The 16,069-nt window shown below is 31.8% G+C and overlaps 4 protein-coding genes across 4 annotated transcripts; 1 reads left to right on the plus strand and 3 right to left on the minus strand.

The window, feature by feature from the left end:
* The first annotated feature begins 3,219 nt into the window (after positions 1-3,219).
* LOC116004708 (probable calcium-binding protein CML25) lies at positions 3,220-4,048 on the plus strand. Its single transcript, XM_031244866.1, has one exon. It carries the CDS (start codon positions 3,485-3,487, stop codon positions 4,046-4,048), a length of 564 nt encoding a protein of 187 aa, XP_031100726.1. The 5' UTR covers positions 3,220-3,484.
* A 2,005-nt stretch (positions 4,049-6,053) lies between these two features.
* On the minus strand, positions 6,054-7,584 carry LOC116004709 (dnaJ homolog subfamily C member 2-like). Its single transcript, XM_031244867.1, has 2 exons — positions 7,401-7,584; positions 6,054-6,388 (listed from the first exon to the last, which is right to left on the minus strand). The coding sequence occupies exons 1-2, from the start codon at positions 7,582-7,584 to the stop codon at positions 6,054-6,056; spliced, it is 519 nt and encodes a 172-aa protein (XP_031100727.1).
* Positions 7,585-9,948: 2,364 nt separating this feature from the next.
* Positions 9,949-12,414, minus strand: LOC116004710 (receptor kinase-like protein Xa21). Its single transcript, XM_031244869.1, has 2 exons — positions 10,431-12,414; positions 9,949-10,307 (listed from the first exon to the last, which is right to left on the minus strand). Exons 1-2 carry the CDS (start codon positions 12,412-12,414, stop codon positions 9,949-9,951), a joined length of 2,343 nt encoding a protein of 780 aa, XP_031100729.1.
* Positions 12,415-14,734: 2,320 nt separating this feature from the next.
* On the minus strand, positions 14,735-15,727 carry LOC116004711 (receptor-like protein 33). Its single transcript, XM_031244870.1, has one exon. The coding sequence runs from the start codon at positions 15,725-15,727 to the stop codon at positions 14,735-14,737; it is 993 nt and encodes a 330-aa protein (XP_031100730.1).
* Between the last annotated feature and the right edge of the window lie 342 nt (positions 15,728-16,069).

A 16,069-nucleotide genomic window follows, 5' to 3' on the forward strand; every position in this document is an offset into this window, starting at 1 on the left:
ATATATATATATATATATATATATATATATATATATATATATATATATATATGTATATTCAAGGGCTATATGGGGGTGGGGTGAGTGGGGGCAGCCCCCATGCTGGATCCGCCAGTGTGTATAAGGATTTTTAGTATACTTATTTCATTACACTAGATTTGTTTTTCATATAACAAATTTTTTTAATTTGACTTTTACTATATATTTATCTCCTTTGTACAAATTTAGCTTTGCTTTTATAACTTCAATCTCAATTTAATTCATTCATATAATATAATAAGTATTTAAAAATTATACAAAGAAATGAAGAATTAGAGTTCGAGAATCCTTTTTAGATTATCTAAACAAAAAAGAGTTTTTTTTTTTTCATTCGAAAATTTATACGATCTACTGAAAAAAATGTATGTATATATAACAACATATACCAACATTCATTCAAAAATTGCATATACCAATACAAATTGCATGTATATTTATGAGAATAGTAAAGCATGCATATTCCATATTCATAGAAATTCATAGTATAAATATGCAATCTATGAGCAATTTAATTTGAACAATTAGGCATGTAAATTAACAAGCATATCGTTCACCGGAGAAGTAGTGAGCGTACTGATAACGTGTTGAAATTGGTTTGTTGCTCCTAATCGGTGAATTGTTAACAGTAGATAGTAGATATACAAAGTAATATGAGTCAGGAGAAAAGGGAGAGCTTTTCATTAGAACCACACCTTTACAAAGAAGATACAAGTATGTATGTGTGTATATATATATATATATATATATAGGGTAGGGTTCCAGTGAGACCACTTGCTTAGGTAAGATTGTGAGATCACATCTTGTGCATCCATGTAATACTTTTTAATGGCTTAGATTGATTGTCACACACACTTCGTTTGCACACATTTAATCATCGTTCACACACACTTCAACTTGGAATCTTAATCAATCTAGACCATTATATTAAAAAATTTTGAGATCAAATCTTGTACATTAATCACCGTTCGCACACATTTAATCACCGTTTGCACACATTTAATCACCGTCCGCACACACTTCATCACCATTCGCACTCATTTTATTACCGTTCGTACACACTTCAACTTAGCATCGTAAATCAATCTAGACTATTAAATTATTAAATGGATGCAGAAGATCTGATCTCATAATCTTACCTAAACAAATGATCTCATATGATCCTAACTCTCTCTCTCTCTCTCTCTCTCTCTCTCTCTCTCTATATATATATATATATATATATATATATATATATATATATATACAACTATAACGGAAAATATAAGTAGGGACATAAATATGTGCGTTACAAGTAATAATGGACATAAACCACACCTTTGGTCTCCATCACCGTTCGACTGGAGATGGAAACCAGTTTTGGTCTCAGTCTCCATCGAATAGAGATGGAGACCAGTTTGGTCACAATCTATGTTCGACGGAGATGGCTCCACTGCCGGAGAAGTCAGGTTGCCTTCTCCGGTAGAATACAATGGCCGCCGGTGTTGCTTCACTCGTCGGATGTTCGTCGAAATTCTAGTGGGAACTTTTTGAAGTTGGAGGGCCTATTTGCACAAATCAATATAGTTTGAGGGTCTATTTGACCCTTATCCCTATAATATATAATACAACATATTTGTATAGATTTTAAATAAAAACTTTTTTAACACAACTTTTATAGGATACTAGTTATCACACGCATTGTGCGAATAATGTAATGCTCAATGTGTATTTTTTTTTTTTTTTGAGGAAACTCAATGTGTATTTTTTAATTAATGTTTTAGAATCTATCAAAGTATTATCCGGTATCTTGGCGTATATAATGCAAGATTATCAATTTTTTTTATAAAAGTAAATATTTCAAGAATGCATAACTATATGCTCACACGCCCCCTCAACGTGTGCGGTGGGTTCGGTGGATTTCCAACCAAGCAACACGTGGAATTCTCTTTTTGTGGGTGACGCGGAGATTCGAACCCATGACCTTATGCATGGCTCTGATATCAAATTAAAGCATGTGCTCCATCTCAACTAAAAGCCTAAGCTGATAGTTGGATTGCACATATTATATTTATGCTCACACTATGACATGTGGTAGAAATATTGAATTAACGGGTGCAATAACATTTTTAAGGGGAAGCACTGGATAGTCCCCAATCATAGTTTTTGCAACATAGAACACTATTAATTGGCATGATCCATGCTTTCTGTTGTCACTCCCAACAGAAATAAATTCTTGATTTGATCTAGTTTCATGGTGTGCTTCACTTCAATTTTAGTGCAATTTAACGCAGTGCACCTTAAAAAACACAACCAAATCCTCATAATAAATTAATAGACATAACTTCTCATAATATATACTAGGCATAGTTTCTCATAATATATAATGTAAATTAGGTGTACCGTGTTATTAATGCCCAATGCATGATTCTAATTAAATGACCAAAGCTCTGTTAAATTTTATATTGTATTTTTAATACACTCTAACATACTCATAGTATATGTTTAATAATTATGGCCTTGTTTGGTAAATAATTAGTTTATCCAATTTTGGCTTATTTGACCATTATTAGTTGTTGACTTGGTTAAAAAATCAATATAAGTGTTTGGTTAATAAGTTTTTTGTAACTCCAAAATACTAAATTTCAAAAGACTACCCAAAGCAACCTTTTCAATTAGCCTTTTGAGGAAAGAAATTATATCAAACAGCTATCAGCTAACAGCTAATTTACCAAACACTTTTTTACAATCAGCTAATATTAGCCTTTTGAGGACCACGGGTGGTTATTTTGAAAATGACAGAGGATGAGTCCTGGTCGTTTTAAAGACGAGGGACCACCACTGGTATATCGCTAATACTCGGGGGACCAATGGAGATATTAACTCTATCAATTAACTATACATTTTAACCCAATAAGCTAACAAACATTTACCAAACAGGACTAATGTCAATTTTGATTGGGATGGAGTTCAAACTTTAGACCTTATTTATAAAAATCGATGAGTAGGTTAAGAATAATAAATAGTTAACGGTCCGTTACTAATATTTACATGGACAAAATACATTGTATTTAGATAAAATAATCAATATAATAGATGGTAAAGTAGGAAAAAAAAAAGGGGGGGAATCAGGGATCATATATCTTATCTTATACAATTAATAAGTGTTGTGATGTGCGCACCAAAAAAAATAAGTGCTGTGATGTGAAATAGTGAAGTTGTAGAATCCTATAAAGCCTCCTCTTTGTTCTAACTAATTCTCATTTTCATTGGACCTTTCACTCGATCTCTTCAATTCCATCTTCTTCTCTCAAATCATCCCAAAAACAAAAGTTTCTACAATTTTGCCACATCCTTCTCCTTCTACCTCTATCCAATCCAAAATCCACTCTTCCATATATTATTTTCTCTCAAATTATTATCCCAATCTTATCCAAAAGAACAAAAAAAACCTAAAATATTTGATGATATGGGATTCATATCTCTCTTCTGCAAGAAGAAGCCGCGGGAGAGCCCTAGCGAGAATAATGGCGGACCCGTAATCTCGAGAACGTCGTCGTTTAACTCGCGGGCGCGCCTGGAGGATGAGCTGGAGCAGGTGTTCAACAAATTCGACGTCAACGGGGACGGCAAGATCTCGTGGTCGGAGCTGGGGTCCATCATGGGCAGCCTGGGCCACGTGGCGACGGAGGAGGAGCTGAAGGCGATGATCCGCGAGGTCGACGGCGACGGCGACGGCTTCATCGATCTCCGAGAGTTCGTCGAGCTCAACACGCAGGGCATCGACTCCGAGGAGATTTTGCGCGATCTCAAGGACGCCTTCTCCGTCTTCGACATCGATAAAAACGGCTCCATCTCCGCCGACGAGCTCCAGAACGTGTTGCACAGCCTCGGCGACGATTGCTCCATCGCCGATTGCCGGAATATGATCAGCGGCGTCGATCGCGACGGCAACGGGATGATAGATTTCGAGGAGTTTAGGGACATGATGACGATGGGATCTCGCGTTGATGCTATGGATACTAAGATTTGAGTAATTACTATTTCAATTATTACAATTTTTTTTTAAATCCTCCTTATTTTATTATTATTTTTAATTTTCATAAACTAAAAAAATTGTAAATAATTGCTTTTACATTTTAATAAACTTTTTAAAGATCAACACTCCATCTTTTGTTTTTGAATCTATTAAAAAATTTAAATATAGAATTAATTCTATGAATAATAATGCTAGTAATGTGAATATGTGTAATGGTCTAAAGACAAGATTAGGTATTTTGAGATACCTAATATGTATTGGTATAGTGATTTAGATTAGTATCTCAGAATATAATCTGTATTGATACTAATTGTGGATTGGTATAGAATATAATCTGTATTGATACTAATTGTGGATTGGTATAGAGATAAGATTAGGTATCTCAGGATAACTAGTGTGAGTTGATATAATAATATAATGTAGATTGGTATAGTGGTATAGATAGAGATAAGATTAGGTATCTCAGGATAACTAGTGTGAGTTGATATAATAATATAATGTAGATTGGTATAGTGGTATAGATAGAGATAATATTAGGTATCTCGAGATACCTAATTAGGTTGGTATAGTGGTCTAGAGATAAGATTAGTTATCTCCGGATACCTAGTTAATCTGGATTGGTACATAATGTGGATTGATATAGTGATTTTTCGAAATAGATAACTAATGTTGATTGGTATAGTGGTTTAAAGATAAGATTAGAAATCTTGGATTACCTAATTTAGCTTATGTGTTGGCACGAGCGACTAATTCCTTGTCCCGCCGGCCGCCGCCTTCTTGTCTGCAATTTTTTCTTTGCTTAATATATTAAGTCTGGTTTTGTTTAAAAAAAAAATCAGTATTTTTGGATACCTAATCATATTTTTTATTTTTAAATTAGAAACTAATAATAATTTTTGTTTCTAATTGGGGCATGCAGATTGTTATTTATTAATTTAAACTTTTTAGTTTTAATGGTTTACTGGTGATGGTAATTCTACATCTAATAAACGTCTTGAACCAATGTTGCAAGCAAAAAAGAATTCTACGAACAAACAAAAATAATCATTGTTTATTAGTTTCTTCCATCTAAATTCTTGTTGAATTGTTGTTTGCTTGTTTTACATCATAACTCCTAACATGATCTGGCTTAGTCTTTTATGACCTTTAATAATAATATTAATAATAATAATAATAATTTTTTAAAATGTATTTTAAAATAATTGTGGTACTTAATTAATTATGCTGCAGAAGGGATTCAGTTGTTTTGATTTATAAATTATGCATTATGTAAATATGTAGGTGCGTGATGAGTAGGATTCCTTTGTTTGTTTGCTTTTAACAATAATTTTAATATATTATGTAATTAATGTTTCTTATTTATCACATGTATTGTCCATTTTCATATGTTTTATTGTGTTCATTGGATCTTGCACGTGGAAAACGTTAAAGGGTTTCAGAGATCTAACAGCAATCTTGTTCCTTCTTAAAAACATTTCGCTATTTATGAGTATTTAATTTATAATATTCTGCACCATACAATTACTAGTGAAACATAAGATTAGTTAAATTGTATTATGAAACAAATCAATATTGTTTTGTTGTCGGCCTAACATGTATTTTGTTATAAAGGACACAAGCAAGAACCTATAAACTATTAATGGTATTAATTTTCTTAACACCAGAATAATTAAGACAAACATAATAGAATAAGAACGATAGATTAATAACTTAGATTTAAGATTTTTTTTCTATAACATCATATAACAATAAATTATACTGATCGAAATCAATTATGCATAATTACTGGAAATTGCTATGATATTGTATGTAAACATATTGTATTCGAATAATAAAAATTGATGCATGTTCAATCAAGCACTAAATATAAGAAAAATTACAAATAAACTCCCATAACTTTCCTATAATTGGAACTAAACTAAACTAAAAAGTTATAATAATGCGTAGGACTAATGTAAATAAACTAGAAAATAGTGTAATACTATATTATTAGGGAGTATTATTTTTTATTTAAAACTTGATAAACTTGGGAGCATGAAACCAATTCATCCAAATCCCAAAGTGAGCCCACTTCTTCATTCTCTTCTCTACTCTGTGACGAAGCATTGTTATTTGTGTTGGTTTGCAACTGAGTAAAGCTACTTTCCATGGCTTCTATATTGGCCTTCAAAATAGGATAATATTCTTCCACATCCTTGGCTGATTTTACAGGAATTAACTCTGCAATCTTTTTCCATCTATTGCGTGTTCCTTCTACATAGGTTGATAGAGCAATCTGAAACATCCTCTCTTCATCCCATGTCCATGTCGCCCTTTGGTATGCCATTGAAATTTCTATTGATTTTGAACAAATTATTAAAGATATAATGCTTAGTGGTCACAGCTTACTAAAGGTGGTGTATTAAGTGTGCATTATATAGTTAAAACTACGTACTAAAACTTTGAAAGTTACCTTTTTTATGTTTTAATGAATTAGCTGCTTAATGTTATATAAGGGAATGATATTATTTTAACTATAATAAACTACCTAATGCGATATTAAGAAAAGATACCATTTGTTCGCACGGGCTTAGCTCAGTGATTTAGTAGACAGTATTTGAGAGAAAAAGAAAAGATACCATTTTACNCGTTAAAGGGTTTCAGAGATCTAACAGCAATCTTGTTCCTTCTTAAAAACATTTCGCTATTTATGAGTATTTAATTTATAATATTCTGCACCATACAATTACTAGTGAAACATAAGATTAGTTAAATTGTATTATGAAACAAATCAATATTGTTTTGTTGTCGGCCTAACATGTATTTTGTTATAAAGGACACAAGCAAGAACCTATAAACTATTAATGGTATTAATTTTCTTAACACCAGAATAATTAAGACAAACATAATAGAATAAGAACGATAGATTAATAACTTAGATTTAAGATTTTTTTTCTATAACATCATATAACAATAAATTATACTGATCGAAATCAATTATGCATAATTACTGGAAATTGCTATGATATTGTATGTAAACATATTGTATTCGAATAATAAAAATTGATGCATGTTCAATCAAGCACTAAATATAAGAAAAATTACAAATAAACTCCCATAACTTTCCTATAATTGGAACTAAACTAAACTAAAAAGTTATAATAATGCGTAGGACTAATGTAAATAAACTAGAAAATAGTGTAATACTATATTATTAGGGAGTATTATTTTTTATTTAAAACTTGATAAACTTGGGAGCATGAAACCAATTCATCCAAATCCCAAAGTGAGCCCACTTCTTCATTCTCTTCTCTACTCTGTGACGAAGCATTGTTATTTGTGTTGGTTTGCAACTGAGTAAAGCTACTTTCCATGGCTTCTATATTGGCCTTCAAAATAGGATAATATTCTTCCACATCCTTGGCTGATTTTACAGGAATTAACTCTGCAATCTTTTTCCATCTATTGCGTGTTCCTTCTACATAGGTTGATAGAGCAATCTGAAACATCCTCTCTTCATCCCATGTCCATGTCGCCCTTTGGTATGCCATTGAAATTTCTATTGATTTTGAACAAATTATTAAAGATATAATGCTTAGTGGTCACAGCTTACTAAAGGTGGTGTATTAAGTGTGCATTATATAGTTAAAACTACGTACTAAAACTTTGAAAGTTACCTTTTTTATGTTTTAATGAATTAGCTGCTTAATGTTATATAAGGGAATGATATTATTTTAACTATAATAAACTACCTAATGCGATATTAAGAAAAGATACCATTTGTTCGCACGGGCTTAGCTCAGTGATTTAGTAGACAGTATTTGAGAGAAAAAGAAAAGATACCATTTTACATATATTAGTAGCAGCTAATGTTTCTTAATTCATTAGGCTAAAAAAAAAAAAAAAAGCGGGGATGCCTGATGCCGTGCGTGAATTGTAAGTAGGATATTAATGAGAAATTATTTATTACACTAATATTTCCTATGCTATTTCTATTTTTAAATTTCAATTAATAAAAATATTTACACTAATACTCTTTAAAGTATTGATTTTTGGTATATGTTGCTCAATTTCCTTTTGTGGTTAACTTGTTGTTTATCTTCAGAATTCATTTATCTATATTTATAATTTTTAAATCTTATATTCACAATTTTTGAACTCTATATTCACAATTTCTTAACTCTATATTCACAATTAAAAAATTATACATTCACAATTACAAAACTTTATATTCAATAATAAAACACAATTTTTGAATCTATATTCACATTTTTGAACTCTATATTCACAAAAAGATAATAAAAATCATTGACTGAGAAAACAGTGCCACTAACGGCACCGTTATTCCAGACCGCGTTCTGGACCTAGGTCGACATTGTAAGGTGGACCCAGGTCCATAGCATAATTTGCGATTGACCCGTCATCTGTCAAGAACTCAAGATTTAAACTTAATTGGGTTAGTCCAGTTAATACATAGGTGTTTGGGCAAGACCAAACAGTAAAAATATTGGTCCAACCCCCAAAACATTTAAAAACATTTAAAATATTACCTTTATTAATGACCAATTAAAATATGGATTAGTTGCGATAGACCAAACAATAAAAATCTTGACCCAACTCACAATCCAAACAATTAATATTTGCTCTTCAATTTCTTTAGATCAGAGTTATTACATTTATCAATACTTGATTAAATATGAGTCGAGCTATGCCGGCCAAGCCAAACAATAAAAATCTTGATCCACCCCGCCTCACATTCAAAAAAATATAAGTTTTTTTTTTCTTCAGTTTCATTAGACCATAACTATTATATCTTTCAATTTAAGAAAAATGACATTTTTCCCCCTAAGTTATTTGCTTATAGCACATTTTTCCCCTATATTATTTATGTAACCACTTTATCCCCCTCAATTATTTCTAAAGTGGCTATTTCCCCCCCTCTCTGTTAAATAGATGTTTGGGTTATTAAAAATAGGGTAAAAATGACATTTCACTTCTTCTTTTTCTTTTTATTATTATTATTATTATTATTATTATTATTATTATTATTATTATTATTATTATTATTATTATTTAATTTAATGGAAATGGAGTGGTCGTTTTTTTTTTTTACACACTACCTATTCTTTTTTTTCTTTTTTCTTTTTTTTTTTACAGAAAAAAAATGCAGTTTCCCCATAATCCATTCTTTCACATTGTGCATTTTTGCATTCCCTTTTGTTAAAACTAATTTAGGATAAATATAAACCAAACTCATTACTAAATTTACTTGCTTTCATTCTTTCATTATAAAATGCAAAATACAACCAATTTCTCCAAAATTATATGACTTTGGAGGTTAGGTACAAAGTCATGTAATTTTGGAGAAATTGGTTGTATTTACATTTTATAATGAAAGAATGAAAGCAAGTAAATTTAGTAATGAGTTTGGTTTATATTTATCTTAAATTATTTTTAACAATAGGGAATACAAAAATGCACTGGTGAAAGAATGGATTATGGGGAAGCTGTTCTTTTTTTTTGTTTTTTAATTATTTTTTTTATTCTGTAAAAAAGAAAAGAAGAATAGGCAGTGTGTAAAAAAAAAACGACTCCTCCATTTTCATTAAATAATAATAATAATACTAATAATAATAATTATTATTATTATTGAAATATAATAATAAGTCTGTGTGAGACCGTCTCATTTAAGACATGCAATATTATTTAGTTAAAATTTAATAATTTTTTATGCGCTCATAATAAAATTATATTTTAACTAAAAAATATATTTGTTTCATGGTGAGATGGTCTCACACCAAATTTATTCTAATAATAATATATTCAAGACATTAAGTAATGGAAAAACTCTAATATCTTCCATCTTTATTTTTTTAACAAGCAATGCCATAATGAAATATGGTTATTTTCAATGTTTAAGCTAATGCATTCCTACCAAGAAATTGAAGTTTGATCTTCTTGAGTGCAACCAAAACATCTTTCATGCTAATCCTTTCTTCGGGTGCATCTTCACAGCATCTCAATGCTACTTTCATAATAGAAGTAACACATTCTACATGCTTGGTGAATATTTCAATTTGATCTTGAGGCAACAAATTCAAGTCTATGACTTGAGTTATTGCATTTGGCAGCGAAGACTCTACTAAGCGCTTTAAGGTTGAATTCCCAGAGAAAATGTTATCACTTGGTTTCATCCTTGTGAATGTCTCTATTAACACAACACCATAGCTGTAAACGTCACTCCGAATTGATACTAGCCCTTGAGATCCGTATTCTATAAAATAAGAAGTGAATAAGATATAATATCCATTCATTACTAAAAAAAAAAAAGAAAGATTAAAGATGATAATATATATGATTAAATAAGTATCAAGAAGATATTGAAATATGAGATCACCTGGAGCAATATACCCAAATGTAGGCAAGGTCTTCGTATGTGCCATGCTTTGTTCATCATCTAGGAACTTGGCTATCCCAAAATCACTTACATGACCAACCATTTCTTCATTCAGCAAAATATTGCTGGGTTTCAAATCACAATGAACGACTGGTACAAAATAATCATGGTGAAGATACTCTAGTGCTGATGCCACATCTATCATTATATCCAGTCTTTGACATATATCCAACAAATTTTCATTTGAGTGAAGCCAATTATCTAGACTTCCATTAGGCATGTAACCGAGCACCAAAGCCTTGAAGTCTAAATTTGAGCAACTACTGATTACTTGGACAAGGTTTCGATGTCGTAGGTTACGCATTACTTCACATTCTACATCAAAACTCTTGAGTGCACCTTGTATTTCCATGTCAAACACCTTAATAGCACAAGAAGTCCCACTTGACAATATTCCTTTGTAAACAGAACTGAAGCTACCTTTCCCAAGCAAGTTGCTATCACTAAAATCATTTGTCATGCGTTGCAAATCATAGTATGAAATCCTTGGGTGGATGCACCGTGATGGTAGATCGATTTCAAATGATTTGTTGGTTCTCTTCTTTCTTCTTTGAAATACAATAATTACAACAATTGCCATTGTTGAAATTGATAGAAAAACAAATACACTGATAAAAATGTATTTTCTCTTTACTTTATGAAGATGATGAGTTGTGGTGCACTGATGAAACCAAGGGGGCCCACATAATGCTTGGTTTGACATAAAAGATTGGTTTGTGAAGTTTGCAAAAGGGCCTCCACTAGGAACTTCTCCACTTAGCTTGTTATAGGAAACATTGAAAAGCTTGAGATGCAATAGCTTTTCAAATGATTTTGGAATCTCGCCAAGTAAATTGTTAAGTGATAGATCCAATTCTACTAAGTTTAACATGTTACCAAGTGACTTTGGAATCAAACCTTGCAAATGATTGTTTGCCAAAGAAAGATTTTGTAGCATCTGTAACGCTCCGAGTGTGCTAGGAATATTGCCCATAATTTGATTTGCTGATAGATCCATGAGGATGAGGGACTTCAAGTTTCCAATTTCAAAAGACAACAAACCATTTATTGAGTTGGAAGACAGATCCAATTCCAATAGATCTTTGAGACTCCATAAACTTACAGGTATGGTGGAAGTCAAGTTGTTTGAGTTAAGATAAAAGTACCTTAATGAAGTAATATTCCCAAGACAATCAGGAATTTTTCCATTAAGTCTATTACTTTGCAAATCTAACTTGCCCAAATTGAGGAGATAGCAAAGCTCTAGTGGAATTGATCCTTGCAACTTGTTACCATGAAGAGCTAATATCTGAACCTTTGATAGCCTCTTCATGCTTGTAGGAATAAATGCTTCCAAGTTGTTTTCCTCTAAATGTAAAATTAGTATGTTGCTCAAATTTCCAATTTCTGGGGGTATACTTCCCATTATCTCACAACCTCCCAACCCAAGAATTTCAAGTTCACTTGAAAAATTTCCTATAGAAGATGGAAGAATTCCATTTAGATAATTTTCACTAAAGGACAATTTCCTTAACTTCCTGCATTTTGTCAGGGAACTAATAAAACTCAACCGTTTATCAAATCGTGATGACAACGGGCTATGCAAATTGTTGCCTTCTAGATTCAGCGACTCCAACGATCTTAGATCACCGAGAGAACTTGGAATGAAACCTGAGAATTCATTTACTGATATGTCTAGAAATTCAAGTTTAGATGCATTCACAAGAAATGACGGCATATTCCCACTCAATTTATTCAAAGCAACAGATATTCCTATTAGAGTTGGTACATTCATCTCCAAGCTTGATAGTATCTTCCCAGACAAGTTATTAGCTTCAAGTGACACTATGTATAGCCCCGAAATGTTGAATATTCTTGATGGGATGGAACCTATTAAGTTGTTTTCACCTAGATATAGGTACTGCAAATTGTTAAGGTCACCCATTTGTAGCGGTATTATCCCTGTAGAGATTTGGTGATAGAATGCTTAAATTAAAACTACACCAATAACAATTACATATAAGCTAGAAAGTATATATTTAACCTAGCAAGCATTCCAGAGGCAAAAGTAGACTTCTACTCACTAATGGCATAATGAACCTATAGTAACAATTTAGTGGTTATATAATAATGACTTAATGAAATTATAGTAGTTGTTTAATAAACATGTAGTACTAAAGTAGTACGTAAACCTATAATAATAACTTAATGAACTTGTAGTATCAATTTAATGAACTTGTAATAATATCAAACTTATAGCAGTAACTTATTGAACTCGCAATAATGAGTTAATGAACCTACAATAATGAAAACGTAGTAGGTAGTGATTTAATGAACATGTAATACCAATTTTAATGCAATTGTAAGCTAATTTAAAAAAATCAATATGAGTGCCATTTAAATATTTAATATATTTCAATTCAAGCTTTTTAAAGACATATTTTTCATTCATTTATTTTATTTCTACAAAAATAAAAATAGAAAAATGAATTAAAATTAAAATTGATTTTTGGGGAGATGTATTAATTTATTAAATTTAAATTTAAAATCTAAATAATCTTAAAAATCTCTCAACTAATCAGAATGAATTTAAAAAATTTTCTGATATTTTATTATAAATACAATAGATTTGGTGGGTTAAAAAAATTCAAGGGATTAAATTTACTCAAAATGATTAAAAAATTACTACGATAATTGAGAGGCCAAAGTACAATTAATTAAAAATAGTTTTAATAAGTTTAAAAATCCCTAAATTTGGGTTATTTCATAAAAACAAAATATTGTATGGAGAAAATGCAAAAACGTTATTAATTAAGCTAAGAGACCTACTTACTGTATCCGTCTCATCATATTTATTAATATTATATAAAATTTTGATTGGTTTTACCAATATTTTATCAATGAATAATTTAAATTGTTATTATCATTATGGAATAATGATGATCAAGGGAAGTTACAAAAACTTCCCGTAACCTCTTTATTCGCAAATTATATCATGGACCAAGATTTACGTTGTATTTAGGATCCTGGTTCAAAAATAACCTTTAGATTATGTACCAACAGTTGACTCATTTTGTACATGCAGTAATCCGTTTTTATGCATGTAAACAAATTGAAGGCACATCACATAGTAAGTATAGACACAACATGATAAAATGATACCTACAGACAGAAATTATTAACTGCAGGTACATAATATGTTAATTGCAGACACAACATGTTAACCAACATCTTATGTGTCTGCAATCAGTGTTGCAAAAATCGCGCCTAGGCGGCGCCTGGCCGTGTCGAGGAAGGCCGAAATCGGCCTCCTCCGCGGCCGGGCGCCTAGCCGGCCGACTAGGCGGCGCCTAGGCCGCCTAGGCCGGTCGGCTGGTTTTTTATTTATTTATTATTATTATTATTATTATTATTAAATAAAATTATAAATCTGAAACATTTAAACTATTAATGTTATAATGTATGAACTAATACTCTAATAGTCTAATAATAAGTAATAACTAATAAGTAATAACTTAATAAAATAATAAGTAATAACTAAATTAAACTAATAAGCTAAGTAATGCACTAATAATTAATAAATAATAACTAATAACTTAATAAGTATTAAATATTTAACCATTAAAGTGTAAAGACTTACAATGTTAAACACTTTACAATTATTAACACTTAAAATATTTTTTTTTATTTTTTTTAAATTAAAAAAAAAAGAAGAAAAAACCTAGGCGCCCCCAGGCGCCTAGCAATTTTTGCAACCTTGTCTGCAATTGACATATTTTGTATTTTCAGTTAAAAATTTATGTGTCTTTAGTTATCATGCTATGTGTCTGTAAGTAATATGTTATTTGCCTTCAATTTGTTTATATGTACAAAAATTGTTAGCTATAAATACAGAATGTGTTAACGGCAGACACATAATTTTTAGACAAGGGTTCATAATGCAATATGAACTCTGGTCCATAGTATAACAATTGATCTTTATTTACTTCCGTTGTTAAGGGCAAAGAAGGAAATGCTTGATGATATAGATAATTAAGTGTTATCTTACACAATTCTTGATTAAACTACTATGGAGTTTAGGAAAGAAATTTAGTATATATAATTGTGGACTAGTCAGCATGATAGTATGTATGTTACACGTACTCACCAAATAAGTTGGCATTCATCACGGAAAGATACTCCAATTGCCGAAGATTCCCTATTGTGTCAGGAATTTCTCCTGCATATATATCATCAACCTTAAAATTAAAATTACGTACAGTACTTCACTTCCAACTCTGAATATAATGCAATAACGTGAAATCAGTATAAACTTCCTTCGTACCCATCAAATTGTTGAAATCCAGATCTAAGTTTCGAAGGGAGGTTGAGTTGCCAAATTTTCTGGGAATTGGACCCTCCAGCTTATTGAATGACAAGGAAAGTTCTGAGAGCAATGAACATCCACTGATATTTGAAGGAACTATTTTCCCCTTCAACTGATTGTGGGATAGATAAATCCCAGAAATTGAAGGTAGATGAGAGCAGATATCCAGTGGAACGTGTCCAGATATGGAGTTGTTACTCAAATCCAAAAATTGCAGCATTGAGAAGTTAAGAACGCAGGGTGGGAAAGAGGCAGCGAGTCCATTAGAGCGCAGGATGAAATACTTCATCTTGCGTAGACTGCTGTACTCATTTGGAATGTTTCCGGCAATAGCGCCACTTTCATGTAGAAAAAAGTACTGTAGCTCAGTTAAGTTTGATAATGAAACAGGAAGGGCACCTGAGAATCTGCAGCCATAGAGGCCCAGGAATTTGAGCTTCTTCAGAGATCCCAACCACGCCGGAATGTTGCCGACGAAGTTGTTGTTGCCGGAATTTAGGACTTTCAGGCGTCGCAGTTTAGACAGCCCCTCCGGTAGATGACCGGAGAAGCTATTGTTTCGGAGGTCGAGTTTAACTAGGAAGGAGAGGTTCCCTATTTGGGAGGGCAGGGAGCCGGCAAGGCCTTTGAAGGAGAGGTCAAGGGCGGTGACTCTTTTGTGACGGCGATGAGTGTTACAGAAAACTCCGATCCAGTCACAAACGGGAGTGGCGGTGGACCAGTTGGATTGCAAGATTTTGTTAGGGTCTAGAATATGGGATTTGATGGCAAGAAGGGCAGACTGGTCGGTGGTGATATTGGTGAAGGAAGAACCAAAATTTGGAAGTTGCAGGAGTAGTAGGAGGAAGAAGAATGCATAATGAAAATGGAAATGCTGTAGTATTATACTCATGATTGATTGTATTGTGATTGAAATGTAGATGTAAAGCAAATATTTATAGCTGAGGTTCTATTCTCCATTCAAACCAAATGCCAGTGGAGTCGATATTAATTCTTTGTGTGCTTCAACAAGTTGAGAAATTATGGATGAACAGATACTACAATGTATGCTTCAACATGTTAGAGAAAGTATGGATGAACATATATTACAATGTAATAAGGTCGGTTGTACTAAAAAAAAAGACTCTTATAAAAAGTAATTAGTTACCACACCTGCTTTGTGCGAATAGTCCAATGTCCAAGGTGTATTTTTAAATTAGTGTTTCAGAATTTATCAAAGTATGGTATCCTAGTG

Source organism: Ipomoea triloba, chromosome 14 (assembly GCF_003576645.1).
Source record: "Ipomoea triloba cultivar NCNSP0323 chromosome 14, ASM357664v1".
Lineage (NCBI taxonomy): Eukaryota > Viridiplantae > Streptophyta > Magnoliopsida > Solanales > Convolvulaceae > Ipomoea > Ipomoea triloba.